At 40.9% G+C, this 25444-nt stretch overlaps 1 protein-coding gene across 1 annotated transcript in view; it reads right to left on the bottom strand.

Annotated features, from left to right (window-relative positions):
* Positions 1-25444, bottom strand: part of CDH17 (cadherin 17) — a 73690-nt gene that overhangs the window by 10556 nt on the left and 37690 nt on the right. The window contains exons 8-14 of the mRNA XM_090283563.1: positions 24281-24412; positions 23808-23958; positions 19359-19574; positions 15770-15846; positions 13712-13903; positions 4150-4394; positions 1638-1768 (exon numbers count right to left, since the gene is read on the bottom strand). Of these exons, the coding sequence (XP_090139689.1) occupies positions 1638-1768; positions 4150-4394; positions 13712-13903; positions 15770-15846; positions 19359-19574; positions 23808-23958; positions 24281-24412 (1144 nt within the window). The remainder of the gene's footprint in view (positions 1-1637; positions 1769-4149; positions 4395-13711; positions 13904-15769; positions 15847-19358; positions 19575-23807; positions 23959-24280; positions 24413-25444) is intronic.

Raw genomic sequence — 25444 nt, 5'->3', positions numbered from 1 at the left:
AAGAAGAGTAAGTTGTTACACTGAGTGCTTTAACAGGGCTATCAATGCAACATAAAAACAGTGACTGTCCTCATTCTCTGTGACATCACAGATACTGCTTTTACAATTTCTGGCTCCAACCTGCTTCAATTTCAGTGAACTCTGTTTTCTTGCTTTCCTCTCCAACTGTCTTCTATGTCCCTGGTCACACTTAACCAAAGGAGGAAAAGCCACTGTGCTCCTGAGGTCATTTCATTTATTTGCATCATTTCAGGGTTGACAACTGCAAGATGGAGCAGGGTTTTACACCCTGGTTTTGATTCATAAATTTGTTAAATGCGAGAGGTCTTTAGGAAGCATGCAAAGCGAAGTTTTGACCCCCACAGTACGTGGTAGTGGAATGCACAGCATAAAGTCCCAGCCATAAACTTCCTACTGATGAATCAAAGCTGTTAAATCAAGAGTTAAATGTATACAATGTGATAGTGGAATGTGTTAATTAGAAACAAGCAAGAGAAAGCCAATGACCTACCTGCGTTGGTGTGGCCAGTCCACTCACACACATCCCTTCAAAACTCGGCACACATTTCTGTGTTTCTATAATTGTTGGTTTCACTTGACTGCAGTACTTTTGTTTATGTTAATCTTTCACATGTGGGTAACATTTTATGATTTCCACCTACTGAAATGTTCCCCCTTCCAGCTCCCAACCCTGGGCCTCACATTTTGAAAGTTTATATTTTGGTCTAAAACTGTATTTATTTATTCATAATTTGTTCAACTCTCCTATTTTGGTAAACCAAGCAGATATATTTACTATCTAGTTAAAGGCTCTAATTGGCATAAGATCAACAGAAATCCTACTTGAAGTTGGAAAATTCCATTTAAATGCAAAGAAACTCAGTTTCAATTACCAATCTCATCACTGATAAGCATACTATTTCTGCAAGTTAATTTTAATTTTTTAAATTCCCTGGAACTCCACATTTAGAACCAATGGGTGATACATATCACCACAATCAAATTAAACGGGATGCAAAGATTACAAACATCCTTGGTTTATTTAAATAATAAGTGTTTCCAAAGTTCATCCTCCTTCATCAAAACACAGATACCCCAGGCTACCCAAACCGACTGAATCAGAATCAGTAGGTGAACTCCCAGCATATGTACTGAGCCAGCTCCTCAGGTGATTCTGGCACATGTCAGATGAGAACATCACATAAAACCTTTGTGTCAAAAAGGATGAGACTGAGATGTTGCAATTTTAAGCCTGAAGGAGAAAGTAATGGTGGATGTCAGCCAGGCAGGGGTTTGAGTCCGCTTCCAGGAGAAACTCCGAACCCCTTTGCAGAAAGCGGGTGGTTCAGCAGGCACAAGGGTCCCTCCAGAGCTGTAGCCCCTTCAGGAAACCAGAGTGAGCAGCACCCATGAACCCTAGCCAGCCTGTAGAAACAACCCTGCAGGTGCTCAGATCCTTATCTTAAACAAAACCTGGAAGTAGTTCCCTCCACTTTGGTTCCCTTCTTGCCTGTCCACTGTAAGATATTCTGACAATTTGACCCAGTGAACTTTTCCACCCACTTTCCCTCCCTCTTATTCTATTGATGTAGCCCCTAATAATTTATGTCACTTAAAAAAATTTTTTTTTTGCTCACCTACTTCAGTTGCCACCACTTGTACCCGATACAGACTTTCAGCTTCTCTGTCCAGCCGAGCCGCACTAAAGATCTCACCAGTGACAGGGTCAATCTTAAGCCAGCCTCTCCAGTCGCCTCTCAGTGAATAACTTCACAAGGTGAAAAGAGCAAAAGGAATCCCACATTACTTTATGTGCAAACACGAAGATAGTTTTTGTATCACTATGCTACTTTGTCAACACCATCCCTTGCATATTATTTGTGGTGTATTTAAAAGATCATTATTTAACATTATTAATGCTTTATTTGCATATTGTCTATCTTCAAAACAAGGATTTGCTCATCTTTACAAAGTGGTAGTTGTACTTGTTTTATTAGAAAAGGTATAGTCACAAACTCTGGGGGTGGGGGGAGTTAAACTTTGCTGGCAATCAAAGAATTCCAATGAAAACAATCTGGAAGTATCTTTTAAAACTGATTAGCAAACCACCAGTCTAAGAAAACTTGAACACCCAGTGGTGGAGACATTGTGTGAATGGATGGATACTCAGAGGCTGCTGGTGGCCCAGTGAATTCTCATTCAACAAACATTTGTTGAGTGCTTAGCAAATATCAGGCAGTAGACTGAGACAGGAAATTAGAAAAAGGGGCTTTTAGGCCAGTAGAGATAGATAATTCTAATAAAATGTGGTAAATACAATGGAAAGGGCCCAGTGGCATCCCAGAGAAGTTCATGGGAATCAGAGCAATCTTCCTGAAGAAGTAGATGTTAACTAAGGTAAGAAAAAGGAGGCAGCTTGAAGCAGAAGAGATTGTACAAGCTAACACAGAGAGGCCCAGATAAGGTGTAGCTTGTATCTTTTCCTTGATCTATCTGAGAAGTCTTCTTACATGCCTTTGTTTTCCCCACTCATAAACTCAAATTTTTATTCACTTGTATTTGACTAATGACTTTTTAATTTTTTCCTTTTTATTGAATTTATTGGGGTGACACTGGTTAACGAAATTACACAGGTTTCGGGTGTATAATTCTACAACACATCATCTGTACAGTGTATTAGTCTCCATTCATCATCGTTATCCCTCATACCCTCCTTCACCTCCCTCCACTCTCTCCCAGCAATCTCCACACTGTTGTCCATGTTCATGAGTACTAATGATTTTTTAAAAAATTTTTATATTGATTTTTAGAGAGAGAGAGGAAAGGAGAGAAAGAGAGAGAGAAACATTGATTTGTTGTTCCACTTATTTGCACTTATTGATGCATTCATTTGTTGATTCTTGTATGTGCCTGAGCTGGGATCAAACCCACAACCTTGGTATATCAGGATGATGCTCAAACCAACTCAGCTACGCAGCCAGGGCAGGACTAATAATTTTTATAGCATTCTCATGAAGGAGGCAGAATCATCTTTTAAACAATAAATGGCTATAAAATTATAAACATGTGTCCCCCATCAAAATATGTGAGTCTTAGGTATGGAGTGTATCTATATTAAACCAAACAGTGTAGCCCCCACTGGTCTTTCCCTCTTTATAAAACTAGAGAAGGGGTAAACTAGAAGAGTAGAACAGTAGGTGAGAACTTTACTCCTTGACAATCAGAAATAGGTCTTAGAACTGACCCCAAGTGCCTAAATTGCAGCTCATTGAGGGGAAGACTCCCCTCAAATGTTTAGAGAAACTTAAGGAATTATCATCATAACTACATGCATAAGTTTATGTCATACTGAAATACTTGTCATACCTTAGAAGTAGGGCTGTTATACCTAGAAGCAAAAGATCAGGGCTCAAGTCCTATCTATGTGCTCATTAACTTTGTGACCTTAAAGAGGTTATAGATATTGATACAGATGTAGATATATACACATACATATATTTCTTGGGCAAATTAATTATCATTGTACATTTTTAAGGCAAATCTGTGTGAATCCTATTGCACTGAAAAAAAAAAAGGATTAAGAATTGCTAAGATGGGAAGATTTATACATTTGTTTAACCACCTCAGCCTGAACACTAGTTCCCCAGGGGCATGCTCTGGAATGAGTCTAAGAAACCTATACACCCTGCATCTAGAAGATTCCCTTAACCTTGTCAGGTGGCTGAGTCTGTCCAGTTGGGCTTTTGCTTCATTCTCTCTATCTAGACTTCCAGTTTGCTTTAGGGGCTGGGCTGGAATCCTTCCCCAAACCCGAGCCTCTGAGACTGGTTCAGACACAGGACCTGGGTTTGGGCAGCCCTGTCTTTAAGACCCCTATCTCCTGAACTTACCAGCTGTCAGTGGGACCGACAGTGAGTGGCCAGATTTAACCTGACATGCTTCTCACTTGCCTGAGACTGTATTTCCTTCCCTTCCCACCCAGGGTACTCACCCCTCCAGGAACCAAGGTCAAGTTCACCATGTGCACTTCAGATTGCTGGCTGCTCTCTTAGGAGAGAGTCCTGGAGTCAGGCCAGCTCCTCTGCCCCGCCCAGCCCTTCACTGGCCTTGGTCACAGCACAGCTAGGATTGCCCCGTCCTGCTCTCTACCTTACGTCCAGACCTTCCGGATCCTTGGCAGTCACGTTGCCCACTTTAGTGCCGACAGGCACATCTTCACTGACTTTTGCTTGAAACACATGTTGGGAAAATTGAGGCACTTCATTCACATTTGTCACGAAAAGAGTGAATGTAGCAAAAGAGCTGGCGTTGTATTGTACACCAGACACCAGAGGCTCAGGATTTTCCGCTTGGAACACAATGTTGTGAACGGCTGCTGTTTCAAAATCAAGACGCTGTGTGGGGAAAAAAAACAGAGAAAATTAATTTTAAGATGACTAGCTCCTTTGAAATAGTCATTTCCTATGCTTCTTTAAAAACTCTTACAGAGCGGCAGTTCTCGAGTCAGTGCCAGCAAACACCTACTGCTCAGAATGATAACAGATCCATGAAAGGGTCTGTGCTGCAGGATTTATCAGAGCTTTTAATGTGCTAATATGCATTTAGACTCTCCTAGAAGAGCAAATCATTGCAGCACTACTCAAATTTACTTAACCCTGGGACAGTGCATTCATTCATTCATTCATTCATTCATTCAGCAGAAACTTACTGATTCGCTCAAGAGCGTTCCCAGGAGACAGTGTGGGAAATGCTTAGATAAAGATTTTCCACAGTATATGGAGAATGATTTTCCAGAAACCTCAGGATCCAAACCCCAAAATAAAACTCCTTAAACTCATGGAGGGCGAGAGAGGTTAGAAGAGAGGATCAAAAAGATAGCTGACCTGCTCTTGTTCCAGGTCATTCCTGACAGAGCCAGAAATGAAAAATCAAGAAACCAATTTTGGTTTAGTGTGAGGAAGAATTTAACAGAAAGGACTACTCAAGAAAGAAAGAGTTGCATACACCTAAAACCTATAATGTTACCCCTAAAAATTTAATAAAATAAAAATAAAAAATAAAAAAAAGAAAGAAAGAGCTGCTTCAAAATTAATAGGTTCTCAACTCTGGTAGTTTTTCAAGAATGGGATTAAACAGCACGTGACAGGCTAGCATAGAAAGGACTTAAATATCATTTAAGCAATTGGCTCTGTGGGACATTTAAGGTCTCCCTCAAAGCACAGAGTCCAGAATTCTATGGGGAAAACCCCCTAGAAACCAAAATCTAAATATGTGCATATGTGAACTTTTTTCTAGGGAGAGGATTATGTAGATTTGCCGGAGTCTCAGTGGTACCCAGGAACTCAAAAAGATGAAGGAACCAAACCAGAGCCCAAAAGGTACATTATAGATTGTGGAAATTGCACTATTTTGTTCAGTCTTCCATGCCTGGAGGACCCAGGACCTCTTGGAGAGCTGTCAGTTCCTTACCTTTAGTTTATATCTACTTATACCATTGGTTAAACAGAAATGGTAATACCCATTTGTGAAGAGAAAAAGTCATGGAGCGTTCGACACATGATTGCATGAACTGAGCCTGTCCTTCCTTAACATCTGAAAAAAATTTTCTTCCCCTGAGTCAGAAGCTGGCTCAATGCTGTCTCCCCAGACAGGCTTCCCTGATCCTCAACCTCCATCCCCAAATGGATGAGCTCCACATCCTCTGCTATCTCATAGTACCTGTCCTGGGGTTCTAATTGTTTCATTATCTGTTTTAGATTCTTACTTACCAGAAGCTCTCTGAGAGGAGGAATTGTGTTATATTCATCACCGGTTTTGATCTCTTCCTTGCATGCAGTACCCATAGCAGGCAAGAACCATAAAGAGGAGAAGGTGTTGGTCCTTCAGGAGCCCTTGAGGGCTCCAGAGGGAAAGACTCCAGAGAAGATCTCTACTTTGCGGAGAACCCTCTCTATGAAAACACACACACACTCAACATCACAACTCAATTTCTAGTTCAATAGAAAGATTGCTCATATGGAAGAGAAAGCATTATTTATGAAAATACAAAGTCATTTGAAATAGTAAGTAAGAGGCACTTGACAGAATATAAAGGATACAAAATGTAAGACAGCTGAGATGTAAAAAGAGAGCTTGTTCACAGAGATTAGCACCCAGTGTCCTATTGATCACTACCATGTGGTCTGATAGGGATCCTCATCTGGGGGGCGAGGGACAGAATAGAGCTTCTGACTCCCAGAGACCCACTCCTCATCTGTAGAGGCATCACATTGAGAACTCTTGGAAGATGGAACAGAAAGACAGCAGCCCCTCAAACAAGCCCACGATAAGGACGAAGGACAGGTTCTCTGTTCCTTGCTGGTCCAGCCACACCCAGGCTCAGGCAGGCAGCACAGTTAGTTGTCTGTGTGCTCAGGCAGAGGATGCACATCTCCTCACCACCAAACAGGTCCTAAGTCTCCTCCCTGTGGCTCTCCCATCCCATCACTGTGCCCCCAGAAGGGAGGGATAAAGAAATGAGACAGTATATCTGCAAATGGGAAGCAGCCTGTGTTACCAGGACAGAACATGTGAGGCTGAGAGTAGAAAGAGGTAGTGGAAAAGACCATGTACTTCAGCCTAAAGAGCTGGGACTTTATACTTCAGGAGCCGAGAGAGGTGTTAAGAACAAGACTGACAAGGTCAGATTAATGTTCTAGAAAGATAACTCTGGCAGCAGCCATGTGAGTGATGGATTTGAGGTGACCCAGACCCAGACAGGAGATCAGTTAGGAAAGGTGTCAGCTCCCCTTAAACGTTTATTGAAGGGGAGAACAAACGAAAAAGAGAGCAGCCTGCCATTGATCAGTCTGCTTAGCTTTCTCACCAGGAAAAAACCTGAGCCAAATCTTCCAGTGAAAAAATTAGAAAGGAAAGATACTAAATTAGTTCATGATAATCAGCAGAGCTTAATCAAGGACAAGACTTGTCAAACCATGTGTATCATCTTTCATAATATAGGGTTGTGCCTTCAAAGCCAAGAGACCCATCATGACTCTTGGGGTGGCCTCAGATCCCTCCTGGAGAACAGCCATGAAAGAAGCTGAAAAAATATGTTCATACCACAGTTCCTCTTCTGCACACAGTTGCTTGAAAGGCCAACCCTAGTTACTTAGATTCAGCCTGATGGCAGAGATAAAAGTGCTAAGTGCTGAGGGAGAGAAGTTGCAGTGGGGGATATTTAACATTTAATTTGGGATATTTAACATTTAATTTACCAATAATTGGTGATGAGAAAAGTGTATGCATTAGTTTTCCAGATGACACTGGCTGGTATAAAATTAGGTCATGTACTGAGAATTCAATATGACCATTTATAAGGGAGTACTAGCAAAATTTGCACTTTAAGAAACTAAAGCTAAAACAAAACCCTGAATATCAAGAAAGGGAGTCCCAGGAGAGTTGTTGATGAGCTGGAAAGCCTCAAAGGAACAGTCTTTCTGCTCCTGACAACTGCTTGACCTCAAGAGCATCATCATCTACCACACACCAGCCCAGAGCTTTGGGTGGCAGTCAATATTGAGTAGGACAGCTTTTCTAAAACTTGTTTAATCCTAAGCGTCACTTGGGACATGTGAAATAATAGAAAACACATATATTGGTCTCTGCCCCTAGTCCCTGGCACAGAAGTTCCCAAAACCCTTGTAATTTCCTAAGTGATAAGAACACTAAGAGCATCTGTTGTTCTAATATTTGGTCTCAGTTCCCGAGACAGCTTCTAAATCCCTTGGAATTTACTAAGTAATAGGAATGTCTTTTGTTCTAACAAGGCAACTCTTGCTGAGCTCCTAGATGGGGGCTGGTCACCAGAAAGACCAAGCTTGGAACTTTCAGCCCCATCACACCATCCCCTCCAGGGAAAGGAAGATAAACTAGAGATTGAGTTAATAATCAATCCTGTCTAATGGTGAAGCCTCAATAAAAATCCCACAAGTATGGGGTTCAGAGAGCTTCAAGGTTAGTGAACACATCCAAGTGCTGGGAGAGTGGTAAACCCAACCCTGTAGGGACAGAAGCTCCTGCTCTCAGGACCATTGCAGACCTCCTTTGTATCTCTTTATCTGGCTGTTCACCTGTATCCTTTATCATATCCTTTAACATAGAAGAAACTAGTAAATGTTAGTGTGTCTGAGTTTCATGAGCTATTCAAGCAAATGATGGAACTTGAGGAGGGAGTCATAGGAACCTCTGATTTATAACCAGTTGGACAGAAAGTATAGGTGACAGGCTGGGATTTGCAACTGGCTTCTAAAAGTAGGGGCAGTCTTGTGGAACTGAGCCCTTAACTTCTGGAGTGTGTGCTATCTGCACATAGAGAGTATCAGAATTGACCTGAATTATAGTGCATCAAGCTGGTATTAGAGAATTGCTTGATGTGTGGAAAACCCACACAGCAGGTGTCAGAAGTGTCATGTGGGAGTAGTACAAGAGTAAAGGAGACAACAACAAGTGTTTTCTTCTTCCCTTTGCAGGAGGCTTGTTAAAATTACTCATTTCCCATTTCCAGATCCTTCCTAGGAGGGGCTGAGTCAGCAATCCCCAGTGGGTAGCATTTGACTATTGGATTCAGCAAGTTTTGTGCCCTTGGCAAGAGGGGAAAGCACACTTCTCCACAGGTAGAATCCTGGCTTCTGCCCTAGTTCTAATTAACCAGAGTTAAGATAATACTGAACACCTAAGTTTACTATCTACTGGGTGCTATGTTAAGACCAATATGTGTATTTTTGCATTTAACCCTCCAACATCCTTATGAAGAAGGTGCTACTATTTTACCCATTTTTACAGATCAGAAAACTGAGACCTGAGAAATTCCGTCATTTGATCAAGGTCACAGAGCAAGGGAGGACAACACCTGGCCTCAACAGAAATCATTTCCTAAGAAAAGACAGAAGTTTGGGGTCAAGATCCCAGCTCTGCCTTCACTGGGGGACCTAACTATATCTTGCTGTGGGCCTGAACCTCAGCTCCCCTGGGATTTATTTCTGCGTCCTTCATAACCAGTGTGAAAAGTAAATGGGAGCATATGCAGAAGTGCTTCATAAACTAAAACAACTTACAGCTGGGGTATGGGTTTTTCAGTAAATTTTACCCACAATTAGCACATTTGTAATTTAGATGAACAGTTGCTGATAGATGTGTGTTTAAGACACTTAGTTTCTGGATATGATACCAAAAGCAAAAAAAAAAAAAAAATACAACAGTGGGACTATATCAAACTAAAAAGCACAACAAAGGAAGGAATCAGCAGTGTTAAAAGACAAACCTACAGAACGGGAAAAATATTTGCAAACCATACATTTGATAAGGGGTTAATATACAAAATACAGAAGAAACTCCTACAATTAATAGCAAAAAACAAATAACCTGATTTAAAAATTGGCAAAGGACCTCAATAGACATTTTTCCAAAGAAGACATACAACTAGCCAACAGGTGTATTAAAAAAAAAATGCTCCACAGCACTAATCATCAGGGAAATGCAAATCAAACCCATACCTGTTCAGGTGGCCATTATAAAAAAAATGTTTTTAAAAAGAAAAAAAATAGGACTTCTGGTCAAGATGGTGGCATAGGTAGACATGGCTCATCTCTTCACACAACCACATCAAAATTACAGCTAAAATATAGAATAACCATCTCTCAGAACTGTCATAAATTGAGTTGAATGGAAGTCTGATAACTATGGAATTTTAAAAAACACATCTATTCAGACTGGCAGGAGGGGCACAGATGCGGAACAGGCGGGTCCCTCACCCATGTGTAGTGAATAAAAATTTGGGACGGATATCTCAGGAGCGAGGAGTCCCAGTCCCAGACCAGACTCCCCAGCCCAGGGTTCCAGTGCCAGGAAGATAAATCCCCAATAACTTCTGGCTGCAAAAACCAGGAGGGATTAAGTCGATGGAAGAAACTGCTGGAGCCCCAAGCAGTTCCCCTTAAAGAACACACACACAGACTCACCTACACAGACTCCCTCCGGCCAGTGGCATACAAGGAGAAACTGAAGAACTGGCATCAAGGTGAGAAGAGGCCATTGTCCCTTTTCTAAACCCTGCCCCCACAGAGGCAGCAAGTTGGTGCCATATCTGAGACTCCATCAGCCTGGCTAACACTGTTTGACCTGCCTTGGAGATCCCCAGAGAATCCACCCTACCCAATTTATGGGCCCACCCAAGCTGCTTTTCCATATGAATGGCTGGTCTTGGCTGCTGCTCCACAACTTCCTAAATCCTTTCAAACACGGAACAGCTGGAACTGACAGCACTAGCAGCAGCCAGCCTAGATTCACAGTTTGGTTTCATCTGGGAATCTCCAAGCCCAACACAAGTAGCAGCCATCTCAGATTGCTTTATAGCTCAGGCAGGGTGGCCACAGGGCAAAATATAGGTAGGGGCTGACCTTGACCTACACCACCCAGGAAACCACAGGGCCAGCATACCAGTGAACAGCTTGTTCAAAGGGTATAGAGTTTTATTTACGCAAGATAAAACAGTTCTAGAGATCTGATATACAACAAGGTCCATAGAGTTAACAATATTGCACTGTACACTATAAAATTTAAGAGGGTAGATTTCATGTTATGTTTTTTTCCCCCACAATTAAAAAAATATAGTTTAAACACTTAAAACGATTAATGTGCTGGTTCAGAATCAAGGGTAGGGAATTAGAAGTAAGCCTAAGTTATACACAAGAAACAACATTATAGTGTCTAATTTATTTAAAACACCAAAAGCAATATAAATACATATGTCTGTCATAGTAAATACATATATCCTAGGGACAGTTTGTGTATCCTAATCCACACTTCAGGGGTGGTTGTTGCTTTGCATTTGAAAGATCCTAATTAGAGATCCACACCATAGGCCTTGAGTTAGTCCTATCTCAAGCAACACTAGAAAGTTTGTTAATCAGCAAAGGGATCTTACAAAGAGATTTTGTGATATTAGTGGTATTCAAGACATGCAGTTTGGTAAACATAGTATATCTCTTGGTCATCACATCAACATGAGTGTAAGCATCTGGCTAGCCCAGCAGCTTACACACTCCAGAGTTCCAGGACACCTGTTCTGTCTAGGATCAACTTTCCATGATCAGACGAATTCTTTCACTAGAATGCTGTTTCCACAGTGCCTGAGGGACAGACAGCAGGACTTCACTAGCCTAAAGTACAAGCTGGATGATTGGTTTTTGCTGTTTTTTTTAATTTTATTTTGGGGGACCTGCTTGTTAACAATTGTAATAATTAATAAAATTCAATTATTTAGTCAACCAATATTTATTAAACCTCTACCAAGTGCCAGACACTTGAAATACAACCACAAACAAAATAACAGTGTGACAAAGATTTTGGACCAAGTCCTGCTGTATTGTAATGTACCCCCTCAAAGTTGTGTGGGAAGATACTTGGAGTTCTCATCTACCACAAATCACTGGGGTTACCAACATCCCCCTAAAGGTGCCCATTAGCCACAAATGTCAAATAACCTAAGTTGGTTCACAACAAGCCACCATGAAAAAAAAATGGGAATTGTTCATATGAGATGGACAGGCCTCCATCTTCTCATAGATCCCTAGAGAGCTCTGGTCCTGGGGGAGGATACGAGCTATGCTGTCTGGAGCACCTGCTGCAAACTCTGAAAAATGCCCTTTCCTTTATGCTTTCCTCTATGGTGTGAGCCAAAGGGTAGGTTGTAACGGCACCTTTTCCAAGTGTCAGACTGACACAGAGTGCTAACGATTTGAGTTGGTCCACACATAAACCTCCTGCTAAAACCCAGTGCAGTTTGTGGTCAGAGGTAATAATGGGATCTGAATTCTGACATGGCCCTGGGGCTTGTTTCTATCCATTTCTGTGAAATTATTGTTTTATTTTTAATTCAGTTTTCTTTTATTCTGGTTCAAAACTTTTCTCAAGCCCTGGCCAGTCTGGCTCAGTTGGTTGGAGTGTCATCTCTCAGATCAAAAGGTCATGGGTTTGATCCTTGGTGGGCGCTCGTAGAAGAAAGCAACCAATCGATGTTTCTCTCACATTGATGCGTCTTTGTCTCTATCTGTCTGTCTATCTCTCTAAAAGCAAGAAAAAAATACCCTCGGGTGAGGATAAAACAAAACAAAACCTTTTCTCAAAAGCCTTTTTTTTTTTCCGCTGCAGCCTCCAGTCCACTACACTGCAAACCTCCAGCCTTCAGGTATGCTTGCAGAGTCTCTTTTGCTATAACTCTGACCACTTTTAATTCTAAATATGTTGGATGACATTGAGTGCTGCTTCCTATTGAGTCATCTGGTAAACCATTTACAGTATATGCTCTAAAGCATAGATGAGGCAGCCACAGAGAAAACAGTCAAGATTTAGGTGTACACAGTGGGGGATCAGAGCAGATTAGGGGAGGAATGGAAAGATCCTGTACAAGGAAGGAGTTACTATGGTATGTAAGATTTTGGCTCCAGTGTGCCTAGTCCTTACAGAGGGAGAGACAAAGTAAGAGCCAGTGGGCTTAGCAATACCATAAAAGATGAAAGTAAGGGGTGGACAGAGAAGAAGGGATAAAAGGATAAACTTGTCTTTTAAACCTTGAAAGGATATCTATCAATTTCCAGTCGCTTTTAAAGAGTCTATGGCTGGCACTTTAGAATAAAAGGTCTACAGCCTAAATGGCTTATAGGGTTCATCCACTCTAACACCCTACATTTGCAAAGGGAGAAGGAAAGTGCTAAGCACACCCACCCACCCAGACTTAGCAAATGAAAACATAAAACACTTCGTTAAATTTGAATTTCAGATAAACAACAAATAATTTTTTAGTATAAAAGTAACAGTGAGGAATTATAACCCATCATTCTTTTGACATTGTTTCCGTAAATGCTGGCCCTGACTAATATGTAGCTTGCAGATAAACAATATGCTTATGTAAGAATCCTAGGAACTAACTTCAAAAGATACAGACTCTGACCTTCAGGCATCCCAGCTCTGGGAGATTTGCTGACTTTTAACCATGGAGCCAGGATGACATAAAGCCGGATGACATGAAGCCAGGTGACTAAACCAGGATGACACACACCAGACCATCGCTTGCCTTATCAGAATGGACTGTACTCATCTGCATGTAGACAGCTTTTCTATTCTCCTCCCCTTGATTTCTATGTTCTTTCCCTCTCCTTCCTTATAAAAACCTCTGCCTGCACTGAGATGTTGAAATGGACATTGAGACAAGAGTCCCCCATCTCCCCAGGAAGATGGGCTTTGAGATATGAGTCCCCCATCTTCCAGGTGGTTGGCATCTGAGTAAACCTCTTCCTTTTACATTAGCACCTGTCTCTCAAGTATTGGCTTTTGAAGCTGCAGGCAGCAGGACCTGCATTCAGTTACATAAGTATGTCCCAAATATTACATGGGACAGGCATATACTAAAAACTGTTTATTCTGTATTTTATGTATTTTAAATGGCAATCCTCACCCCCTCCACAAAGCTTACTTGGTCACTTAATGACAGATTAAGAACTAGATTCCTGGTCTTTTGTCTTTCAGAAGGATAGGAGTGACTAAGAGTACTCCAGGAATCCATTGCCATGTCTGACAGGTCACTGCTAATACATCACCTCTGTTTATAGGTCCTTGCATGGTCATAAGTAAATTAATCCATGAAAAAGACAAATCCCATTAAAGGGCCATTTACCTTTTTAATTATGACATATCCAGCATTGGTGTGGGGATCTGTGTCAACCCCCAGTTGCCCCTCATCATCTCCTTGTGTAATTCGATACAGGATTTTAGAACTTCCAGTAAAAGGCTCATCAGCATCCATGGCCTGGATGGTTAAGATGGTGGACCCAATGGCTGTGTCTTCAGAAAGAGTTAGGTTTCCATACTAAGAAGGAAACGGAGGAAGGAAACAATGAGAATGTGCATTGTCATCAAGAATAATTGCCAAAGGACTAACTTATCTCTTTAGCTTCAGAATGGACTAAGTCATAGTTTACATTAATACTCACCAAGCATGTTTTTCCTATTGATAAATATGTTGCAGTTGATTTTGACATCAGTCTTACTCATAGACTGATATCCATTTTACCAAGAAACACAATGTCTCAAAGACCTGCAGGTAGGATTCTAAAACAGATTCCTCTTCCAACATCCAATACATTTAATAACTGTAATAATTATATTAGTAATTATATAAATAAATACTATATATTGAGTACTTAGAATGTGGCAGGTACTCTACAAACATTATTTTAACTAGCCCATAATCAACCAAGGAGTAGTGGTTAAGAAGCTGAACTTTGGAGCCAAACAGCCTTGGTATGAATCCTAGGCTTGCCACTTATTAGCAGTGTGACTTGACGCAAGTTATCAAACATCTTTCAGTCTCAGTTTCATCTTCTGTCTAATGGAGATAATAATAATAGAACTACTTCATGTTTGCTTTGAGGATTGAGAGATAATGTGTGTAAAGCCCCTGTTGCCTGGCACATAGTAAATACTCAATAAAGATAAGCAACAAGCCCTACTACATAGCTATATCATCATCTCCATTTCACAGAGGAGAAAGGAATGGAGAGGTAAAACTCACCCAAGATGACACAGAACCCATGTTTATCTAACTCCAAAGCCCATGCTCTCATTCACTGGCCTAGACTGCCTCTCCTTCCTCCACTGAAAATCCCTCAGATCATCTCTCTGGGCACCACGATTTTAAAGATGAAAATAGCCAGGGTCTGGGAGAAGACCACAGCAGTGAAGCAGCAGGCTCATTCTCTCAAGCCCAGTTTGCACTTCCAAACTCTGAAACTCCCAAAGCTGGATTCTCACTTTCAATTCAAAACCACTGTCTATGGAGGTAATACAAAAAACTCACAATACAAGGAAGGGAACACAGCAGCTGAGAAGCAAATGGTTCTATCTCCTGCTTGGTTTGCCTCACTGCCTGTTACACATGCAAGTTATGTTCAGTCTCACCTCTTACTGCCCTGAACCCTCTCACAAACCAGTTCCCCTTCTTTGTCACAGTCTTGTCCCTCTTTTGCTTTATGAACATCATCACTGGGCTCTGGGCTACCTCATAACTGGCTTCAAACAAACTAGTCAAATGGGCTTCTCTCTGCTCCCGAATAAATAGACATCCCTTTTAAGGGGAGCAGTCATAAAACTAACACCAAGTTTAAAGTCCACTTTGACAATAAGTAAACAGTTTTCTTGATGTCCACAACCGATCCTTTCTCTCCTGCTTTTTCTGCCCAGTGTTCCTAATTCTTTCAAATGTCTTGAGTACATTTTTCTTTGGCTTAAGCCAGAGGTTAGTTTTTTTATTCTCCTCTTCTCTTACACAAATATTGCAAATATTAAACTTTTTACTAAAAATGGTTGTTTGAAACCTCACATTAGTCCATTTATTGCCGACTCCCCACAAAATATATAATGACAAACTGCAAGTAGCCATTCAACTTTTTTCAGTTTGATAAAGATTATGGTTGCAGCTTTTAAGCAACCCTTGGAATAAAGGAGCCGTTGACAGAAATTCATAAACAGACATTTCCAGATACTATAATAGTGAATGTTATTGTTCCCTTAAGAATCACTTAAGAAGGTGTCTGGGTTTGTTACCAATGTATTAACTAAGGCTACGTGTGAAGTCTGGCATTTTACCTAACTGATGTCTGCCTGTGTCTTTATAGCAGAAGTAGGGATCAAGTAATATGAACAAAGAAGAGGAAAAAAACAAGTAACTACTTACATCTGATTTTTCAAAGATGGGGATCTGGTCATTGATGTCAATAACATTGATTTGCACATGACAGAGGGTCTTGAAATCTGAAAATCAAAGTCATATCACAAAAATTTTTCACTGAAAAATCATGCATTAAAATTAGAAACCTATAAGGAAAACATGGGCAAGTGAAGTGACAGCCATAGTCACTATTTTGCTATTGACATGCAATTTATGTGGAAACGGGATTGTCTGCTTATGGGTGCAGGTTACCACACAGAGGCTGAAGAAAGTCTTGAAAGAAGTTCCCTTGGGCTTTCCAATTCCCTCTACCTGCCCCCTCTAGGGTAAAGTTTGTTCTTGAGCAAGACTGTTCATTTTCTGTGAAGCAGCCTCTTTTTTCTAACTAGTCGAAGTCATGTAGCCTTCAACGCCCAGAGCAAAACTATCCTTCCAGAAAACCTTCCCTGAGCATCCCAGCCGGCTCTTTCCTTCTCTGAATATCCTAGTACTTCCTGTCCTCCATCTTCTCTGTTCCCCATGCTTGGAAGTGTTAGGGTGCCTGCTCTCTTTCCTCCAACTGTGGGAAGAAGTGGTTTAATTAGTCCCCATCAAAAGGCCTGACTACCTAGCTTGCTGGAGGCAAGAGAGGGACAGAGGTGGCTCATGAAACCTTGGGGAAATGACACTGGCTTTGAAGGATGGGTTTGCTAATTCAAAGACCTAGTCAGACACAGCAGTTTCAACCTGGGTCCAAGATAAGCATGGAGTGTGGGTGGGAATGGGGTGCCTAGGGAAATATCGAGAATAAGGAACAACACAACAGGTTCTTTGTTGCGATCACCATCATTCTGTTGTAATAACCATGACATACTGTATCATATAAAGATTAAAAATCTGGGCTTTGGAATCCCACTGTTCAAATTCTGCCTCTGCCACGTATCAGACGTGTGAGAACTTGATTGTGTCACTCAGGGCTTCTGTGCCTCCCTTAACTTATGCATAAAATTTATATAACAAAACAGCTGAGGTTCTTGACATAATACAAATTGGAGCACTCCCTAGGAACCAGGCACTATATTAACTGCTTTACTTTCATTACTTATTTTATCTTCATACTAACTTCATGATGTAGATTCTATTATCATTCTCATTTATTTCACAAATGAGAAAGCCAAGGGATAGAGAAGTTAGGTAATTTGACTAAGGTCACACAACTAATTAGTGACAGAGCCAGAATTGAAATCCATGTGCTCCTTTGTCCTCTACCTGTACATCTCACACTCCTCCCTGCTCTGTGTCTGGGAGACCCACCTTATGAACTGCATCAGTGGGTGTTCTGGCCCTTTGGGTAACACCTGGGTTCTGCCAATAGGAGGACTGGCAGGAAGTGGGCTAAAGGTGAAAGGGCTGGCGGAGTTCCCCATTGTCAGCAGCCTCATGTATAGTCACAGGCACAGGGCTTGCCTCTTCCAGGAATGCTCCCCTCCCTCATCCCTTCATGCCTTAAGGTGCTTTACACTGCCTGTTGGTTGCCCACAACCCTTACAAATAATTCCTTCTTTAAACTTTTTGGTTATTCCTTCTGAGGGGTTGTCTCTATTTCCTGCTGGCATCCTAAGGAATATACTCAGGCAGTTTTACTCCAGAGCTCCTGCTCAATGCCCTGGGCCTGTACTCTAGTTATAATTAAAATATAAATAAATGAATGTTGATTAAAGCTGGGGCTAGTCCCCAGAACATTTGCAGACAACAGGAATGACTAAAGATTGAGGAGTCTCAGGTCCTGCACTCATTGGCTCCCTGCTTTGCACACATCTCATTGGGGCTAGCAAGAGGCCTCCAGGGTTATAAGCCCTCCTTGATTTTATGTAAAACTATTACAGCCTAGTCTCTAATTTTCTGTAGTGTACACTTGAGTGTTTAATTCTATCAACAAACACACATATATATTTATGTGTAAATATATTTTATCACCTGGCCCAAATTTTCTGTAGATGTATTCATGTACATAGACAATATGTAGTCTGATTCCGACATTATGCTCTTACAACCTTAAATTACTTCAAATCCCCTTGCATTTGTACATGGGATTTCTTTTACCTTTTCCGGAAAGCCTTATCCTTTTTCTCCCTCCACTGAGCCATTCATTTTCCTTCACATGCAAACTTGTACATGTTTCTTAAAATTTATTTATTCACATGTCCATATCCCCTGTCATGAGTGCTCCTTGAGGACAGACAATGGGTCTTATTCACAGATGTATCCTCAATACTTATGGTGCCTCAAACAAGGTAAGTGCTCATTAACTCTTTGATGTAAGAATGGATGGCTATTGGTGTGAGATGATTAATTTATCAAGATTTATTATATTCATAATCACTTTTGTTATACCTCTTAACATAATGCCATTCAAATATTAGGCCCTCTAATATTTGCCAAATTACTAAGTTTAAAACATTCTGCATTAGGGGCCTGTTAAACCTCAGTTGTCTTCAGTATATCAACATCTGCATAAAAGAAAAAAATGTGAAGCACAGTATGAAATGATGTCCTTTTCTTCAGCATACCTATATAATCTGTGTCTCCTAGCACTGCTAGCAAAACACTTATTGAATTATTTGTTAATCTAAGATTCAGTTCTAACTCAAAGAAAGATTCTTAACTTGGGAGTGTGCATGTCCCTGAAATAAACATATCTCTGAATACAGCTACTTTCTGTGTCTGTGCATTTTTGTTTGAGAATGAGTGTATTTGTTTGAGAATGCCTAGATTTCATCAGATTCTCAAAGTGTCTTGTGACTCAACAAAAATAACCACTTGCTTTGGAATTGTATAAGAAATAGGGGAAAATGTCTTCTGATAGTGTCAAATGGCCAACTAGACACTAAAAGGAGAAGACAGAACATCCCAAAAGATGCGTTTTCCTCCACTTTCATATGGTAGAATCCTTTGAGTCCAAAAGGAAGAATTGGGAAATGCAATTAAATTTTTTGTTAATGAGTATGGTGGCCATGACAACGTACCTTGCCAATGTCCAGCAACAGAGATATTTAATGATGACAGCCCTACTGCTGCACTCTGAAATCCATCACCACATTTGCTCTGAGACCCTGCTTCCCATGGCTGACCCCAGCCAGTGACTGCAGAAGGCAGGCATGCTAAGGTAGGCCCATTCTTGACTATCATGGACTCTTCGGCATCTGATTTTGGACTCCCCAATGACCTTGCCAAACTTTTCTTTGACTGCTCAGTAGTCTATGATATTCTCACCAGCCTTCCTTCCCTGTCTCGTTCGCTTGGGGTCAGGCTCATATTATAGTCTGATGGTTCTCCCAGCTTTCTCTGTATCTCTCTCTATTTTTTTCTCATAGGCATTTCCCCTAATAAAATCCTTGTACTTTTAATCCCCTCTTGGCATCTGCTTCTTGGAGGCCTGGGACCAACACAATAATGTTGCCTGAGCTGTCACTTGGACCAGCTGCCTCTGTGCGGCATGTGTGTTTCACATAGGAAGCATCCTTCTGTAATATATCCAGGCATTAGAACAGTCTATCAAATCACAACTACAAGGAAAACAAGTATTTTCATTCTTGACAGCGAATGTGATACTAACCTTTGTCGGACACCTCTATTGTCAAGTTGTACTGAGGGGAGTCTTGCTTCTTCAAGGATTGTTTGGCTAACTGGAACACCCCCGTGTAGGTGTTGACCGTGAAGAGTCCGTCTCTGGGATACTTTGGAATTTGATCCACAATTCTGTATCCCAAAGCACTGTTGACAGTGCTTGCTTCATCCATATCATGTGCAATAAGAGTCCCAATGTTGTTACCTGTGAAGAAGGAAAGAAGGAAATTTATCAATTACGAGCTCTGTTTAAGTTACTTAAAATGGTCCTACTCAATAAGCAGGTTCCTAAAAAGCTTTGAAAATAACTTTAAATAGCTGACTACAGTTCTTAGATTTATTCTGGTTCTTCTCACCCTCTCCATGGTATAGTGTGTTGAGTAGTGTATTAGTTTGGTATGGTCACTGTCACACAATACCACAGACCGGGCAGCTCAAACAACAGATATTTATTTTCTCGCAGTTTCTGGAAGCTACTGTTCTGAGATCAAGGTGTCAGCAAAGTTGGTTTCTTCTGAGACCTCTCTCCTTGACTTGTGCATAGCTGTCAGATCCATATATCTTCGCATGGTTATTCCTCTACATGTCTGTGTTAGATTTTCTCTTCTTAGAAGAACACTGTATTAATGATGGATTCAGAATGCTGTATCAAGTCTATTCTATACAAATATAGGATAAAAGAGGTATAAAATAATGCCTCTGCCTTTTGGGGTGCTTATGTTCTAGCTCAGTAAAATACTAAATTATGCCCTGGCTGGTGTGGCTCAGTTGATTGCGTGCTGGCCTGTGAACCAAAGGGTCACCGGTTCCATTCCCAGTCAGGACACATGCCTGGGTTGCGGGCCAGGTCCCCAGTTAGGGGCACAAGAAAGGCAATCACACATTGGTGTTTCTCTCCCTCTCTTTCTCCCTTCCCCTCTCTCTAAAAATAAATAAACTTAAAAAAAAATATTTTTAAAAATAAATTATTCCTTAGTGTGTGTATATGTATGTGTATGTATGTGTATGTATGTATATATATTCTCCTGTTTGATGTCTTATATTAACCAGAATCTATGGAACTCATGTCTCCAAGACTTAAGAATTCCAACATTAATGCATATTGGATTAAGATCCACACTAATGACACCATTTTAATTTTATTTCTTTAAAGACCCAACCTCTAAATAATAGTCACCTTTTGAGTTACTGGGCATTAGGACTTTACCATATGAATTTGGGGGAGGAGATCAAAATTCAGCCTGTAATAAATAATGTCCCACAAAAATGTAGGTTCACTCAGAACTTCAGTGTGACCATATCTGGAAATAGCATCTTTGCAGATGTAATTAGTTAAGGATCTTGAGATTAAAACTTAGAGTGGGCCCAAAATCTAGCGATTACTGTTTTTATAAGAAGACACAAAGACACACACACATAGAGGAGGCGGCCATGTGACGAAGGAGACAGAGACTAGAGTTCTGCTGCCACAGGCAGCCCAGGAATGCCAGGAGCCACCAGAAGCCAGAAGAGGCAGGGAAGAATGCTCCCCTAGTGGTACCCTGATGTTAGACTCTAGCCTCCAGAACTGTGAGAGAATAAATTTCTAATGTTTTAAGCTACTGACTTTGTGGTACTTTGTCACAACCACCCTTGGACACTAATATACAAGGCAAGTTGTGTAACTAAAGAAAGGCCTACCGTGGGTCACTTCTCAGCAACTGTACAGAACAATTGCAGAGGCTGACTCCACCCCAAAGATAATACAGGGCAAAGAGCAGGTATGCACCCTCTCTGCCTCGCTGTAGGTTATGGCCCTCAGTATTTATTCCTGTGAGTGTTTCAGTCCAGGGAGTTCCCAGAGTTGGAGGCTATGACTCTGTACTTCACCCAGCTCTGGGTGAGGTCTGATAGGTTCTGGATCCTCATGCTTTGTGAAATGGGAATTGTGGGTTTCTCTGCATGCAGCCACAATCCCACCGCAGGACTAAAACATGAATATAGCCTATTTGTGGAGCCAGGCTTTACCCCCTCTCCTATATCAATGGAGGATTTTCATTGTGTGTGTGTGTGTGGGGGGACTTCCTCTGCATGTCTATAATGGAGTTGGACCTACGTAGACGTGGCTCATGGGCTGAGGAAGGGGCACCGTGAGCAATAGAGTGGAGGAAAAGATGTATTTAGTACAGCTGCTATTTTGACTCCATCACAACCAAGTCACGTTGGTGGCAGGCATCTGCCCTTTAAAAAAAAAAAAGGACCTGCGTGCTGGAATGAAAGAGTTTCTTACTAAATTCTGGGGTCCTTTGGTGTTGGAGCAGCCCTGCTTTGGACTTTTTTTCCCAAACGAGTGAGCATAACCCAGAGGGCACTGCGCCTCTCTCACTGCATGGGAAATCCTTCCTGTCAGGCTCAGTGAGGCTGTGACATAAGTGACCAGGGAAATTCCAGTAGAGGGTGCCACTCAGTGCGAGTATGGTATTCTGTGGATGAGTCAGAAGTGAAAGGAGTGCCATGTTTCTAAATGACAAAGGCCAGGAACAAGTGGCATCTCAAATTGATCCTTGGGGCACTCAAAAATACTGCAGAGAGGTGGTGCTTTTATGAAAGTCTAAACTCCTGTATGAACACACAGGAGTTAGTGGCAAATCAGATTCTAAAATCAATGTTGGTATTTAGTATTTTATTGAGCTACATAGTAAGCCCTCCAAAGGGCAGGGACATCATTTTATATCTTTTTTAGCCTACATATATAGAACAGACTAAATCTGTGCTGATTTATAAGAATTCATGGCCCATTTCTAACTCACAGAAACTGTGAGGTAATACATGCTTGTTGTTTTAAGCTGCTAATTTTGGGGGCTATTTGTTGCAAAACAATAGACAACTAATATGCTAAATGTTAGGCCTTATGTAAAGGCTCCATCGGGAAAGGTCTTCAAGGGTCTTCTGCCTTCACGCAGCATCACAGACCATCCCAAACTTCCAAAAAGTATTTCTTGACTATTGTTACACATTCCATTGTTACAGAACTGCCCCTGTTAGAAGATTCTCCTTTATAATTAATTAAAATCCTTAAGTTGTCATTTAATACTTCCTGTTGTAGTACAAATTGAAATAAATGAAAAAGAGAGGACATAAGCAAAACACACTGACAACAGGTAGCCCATGTATGACTCCTGACAGCAAGAAGTAAAAATCTAAGATTCAGCAAGCAAGCCATGCAAGCAGTACCAACTAGGCCACCAGGACAGCAACCACTGTGTCAAAAGTGTGTAGCAAGAATAGAGAGATGAAGAAAAACAATAATGAGGAGGTCCATAGGCATCTGAGGATCTGCCCGGAAGGGCAGCAAAGCCCTAGGCATGGTAGTCATAAGACCTCCTAACCTTGTAAAATCTCTGAAACTTACAAGAAACAACAGACAAAAACATTTTAAGAAATGCTAGCCAGCTCTGGCTGGGTGGCTTGGTTGGTTGGAGCATTGTCCTGTTCACTAGAGGGTTGCAGGTTCGATCTCCTGTCAGAGTACATACCTAGGTTGTGGGTTCAATCCCCGATCAGGAAGCATATGGGAGGCAACTGATTGATGTTTCTCTGTGTGTGCTTGTGTTTATGTGTCCTTCTCTCCCTCTTCCTCTCTCTAAACATATCTTTGGATGGGGATTTAAAAAATTTAAAAAAGAAAAAGAAAAACCAGCCTGTTCAACCAATGGGCTCCAAGGAGTGATAGACAAAGAGTTTCCCCAAATCCAGGGAAGTCATAAGACTCCCAGAAATCATAATGTTCTCATAGTAGCTGTCCGTGTTTAAAACTAAAGCTATCATGAGAGAACAAAGCAAGTCAGAAACAAAAGGGCAAACAACAGATAGGACTTGTGCTTCATCGACCAGCCTCCTGAACTATTATTATCAGCTTCCTAGAGAGGGAGCAACAAGGGTCAAAAGTCAATTTCCATTTGTTGTACTTACTTATTGCAGGGTATGTGACCTTAGGTGTAAATGCTGATTAAAACTTTTTAGCAAATTTGATGAAATTTTATCTGTGACTGAATTTGCTAGAGGGCAAATAAGAATCTAAGTAAAAACACTGCAAATGAGATAATCTTATATATGCACACAGGATAGTAATGTAAGTGGTTATGGTGTTAGTGCTAGTAGTAAGGGTGGTAGTAGTAATAGTGGTAACAGTAATAGCAGGGGCAGTTTTAGTGGTAGTAGTGGTGACGGTAGTATAAAAGCTCCAAGTTAAGAACGCTACTCAGATAGTAATTGAGCCAGAATACTGTACCTGTGCAAGTTTAAAGGTGCATTCAACCTCTATACTGTGCTAGACATGGACAACTGATCACTGATCAAGTTTATCTGTTCACCTTTTACAAGACAGAGAGGAGAAACGGATTACAGAGTTAACATAAGAAAGATAGTTACACAGCTTTAAACAGCTCTCATGACTTACCAATTGGTTCATTCTCCTGGACCTCAAACACAGTTGCTGTAGGTGGACACGTAGGTGGATTATCATTAATGTCGTTAACTTTCACATGAATTTCCAGTGGAAATGCAAGTGGTTTTCCAAGCTCATCCTTTGCAACTGCATAGAAAACATACTACAACAGGAGGATCAGAGTTAAAACATGATTCCGTCATTGCCTTTAAAAGGCAGAGAAAATGACTGTTTTAATTCTATTTCATTTACCCCTTATTTCTAATTTACTCAGAACTGGGAAATGAGAAAAAAAAAATAGGTTGGATTTGTGGGATATCATCATGTCCTTTAGAGCAATAATGTATTGGGGTCTGAACCCAGTTTAGGGTTTTTTTGTTTGTTTGTTTTTTACTGTTTTTAAGGAAAATCTTTCCTGCTCTCAGCTCTTTGTGAACCCAGGACTTGGTCTTGTCACTTGTGAAGCTCCTCCCAGTTTTACTCACTGAATCCTTTTCTTCTCTGTCCAAGGGCTGAGTCACATATATATCTCCTTCCTGGTCAATTGAAAATGGGAATCTTGGCAGCTTCTCCTTTTCAACTAAGGAATACTGTGCACCTGGCTCATTCCACCGCACCTACAGGGCCCAAAGCAAATTGTGAGGCAAGAGACATCTGTACCCAGAGAACAGGAAAGGAAATAAACAATTTCTGGTTCTCAGTGTGACACATCTGACAACCTTGTTTTTATGTCTGTGGTTTCCTTTAAGTACTGAATTACATTTTTCATTTTCAACCTAAAACAAGCCGTTTCCCCACTCTTTTACTACGTTATGTTGCTCCAAAAAAACACATATGAGTTATTTTTCTTCTCTAAAGCAATTTATTTGTGTGTGTGTGAACCCTCTGAAGAGTTTGTGTGGTCGTTATTTTGGAAGTCTGACTGTGGAAGCTTCATATCCATAAAACACCAATCTAAGAATCAAAATCTACTTTGTAGCTGCCATTATCTGAGGACTAAGCCATGATATATGACGAGTTTCAAAAACTCACCAATGAAGACAAGAGCAAAGGAGACTTTAAACTCCTCTCCATGCTATTATTTCAGTAAGACAAATGATACATAAATAAAGCACATTCCTTCCCTAAATATTTAGTCTTAAAGACTTTACGGATTAAGTATAATTGCCAGCTTCTTGCATTGTTCTGTAAACAACTTGGCAAAATAAATAAAATAAATACTAAGACCAGTCTACTTGCTACAGACAGAGATTGGCCTCTCTGATACTCTAATTACTAACATTTGTTGAGGGTTGAGTACATGCCACACACAATTCTGAACACATTTGTCTATTACCTCATTAAATGCTCTATGATATAGAGACTATCATTATTGCCATTCTATATATGAAGAAACTAGGGCACAAAAAGTTTAAGTGATTTGCCCAAAGTCCTACAGTCTTTTGAAATTGCCACACTATTCTCTCAGACCAGCTTGGGAAGGGTATCAAGGAAGCACCACTGTCCCATGCTAGTTATTTCAGCACTACCTTCTGTCCAAGCCAAACACCATGTTCCTGGGTCTAGTGCTCCTTCTGCGCTAAAAACTCAGTCTGACTTCTCTCTTGAGCTGTCCTTCCCAACTCTTCTTCTTGGGTTTCCAGACACCC

This window comes from Furipterus horrens, unplaced genomic scaffold (assembly GCF_987537825.1).
Source record: "Furipterus horrens unplaced genomic scaffold, mFurHor1.1.pri manual_scaffold_7, whole genome shotgun sequence".
Classification (NCBI taxonomy): Eukaryota; Metazoa; Chordata; class Mammalia; order Chiroptera; family Furipteridae; genus Furipterus; species Furipterus horrens.
The sequence above is the reverse complement of the archived record's forward strand: the minus strand, read 5'-3'. Positions and strand labels throughout refer to the sequence as shown.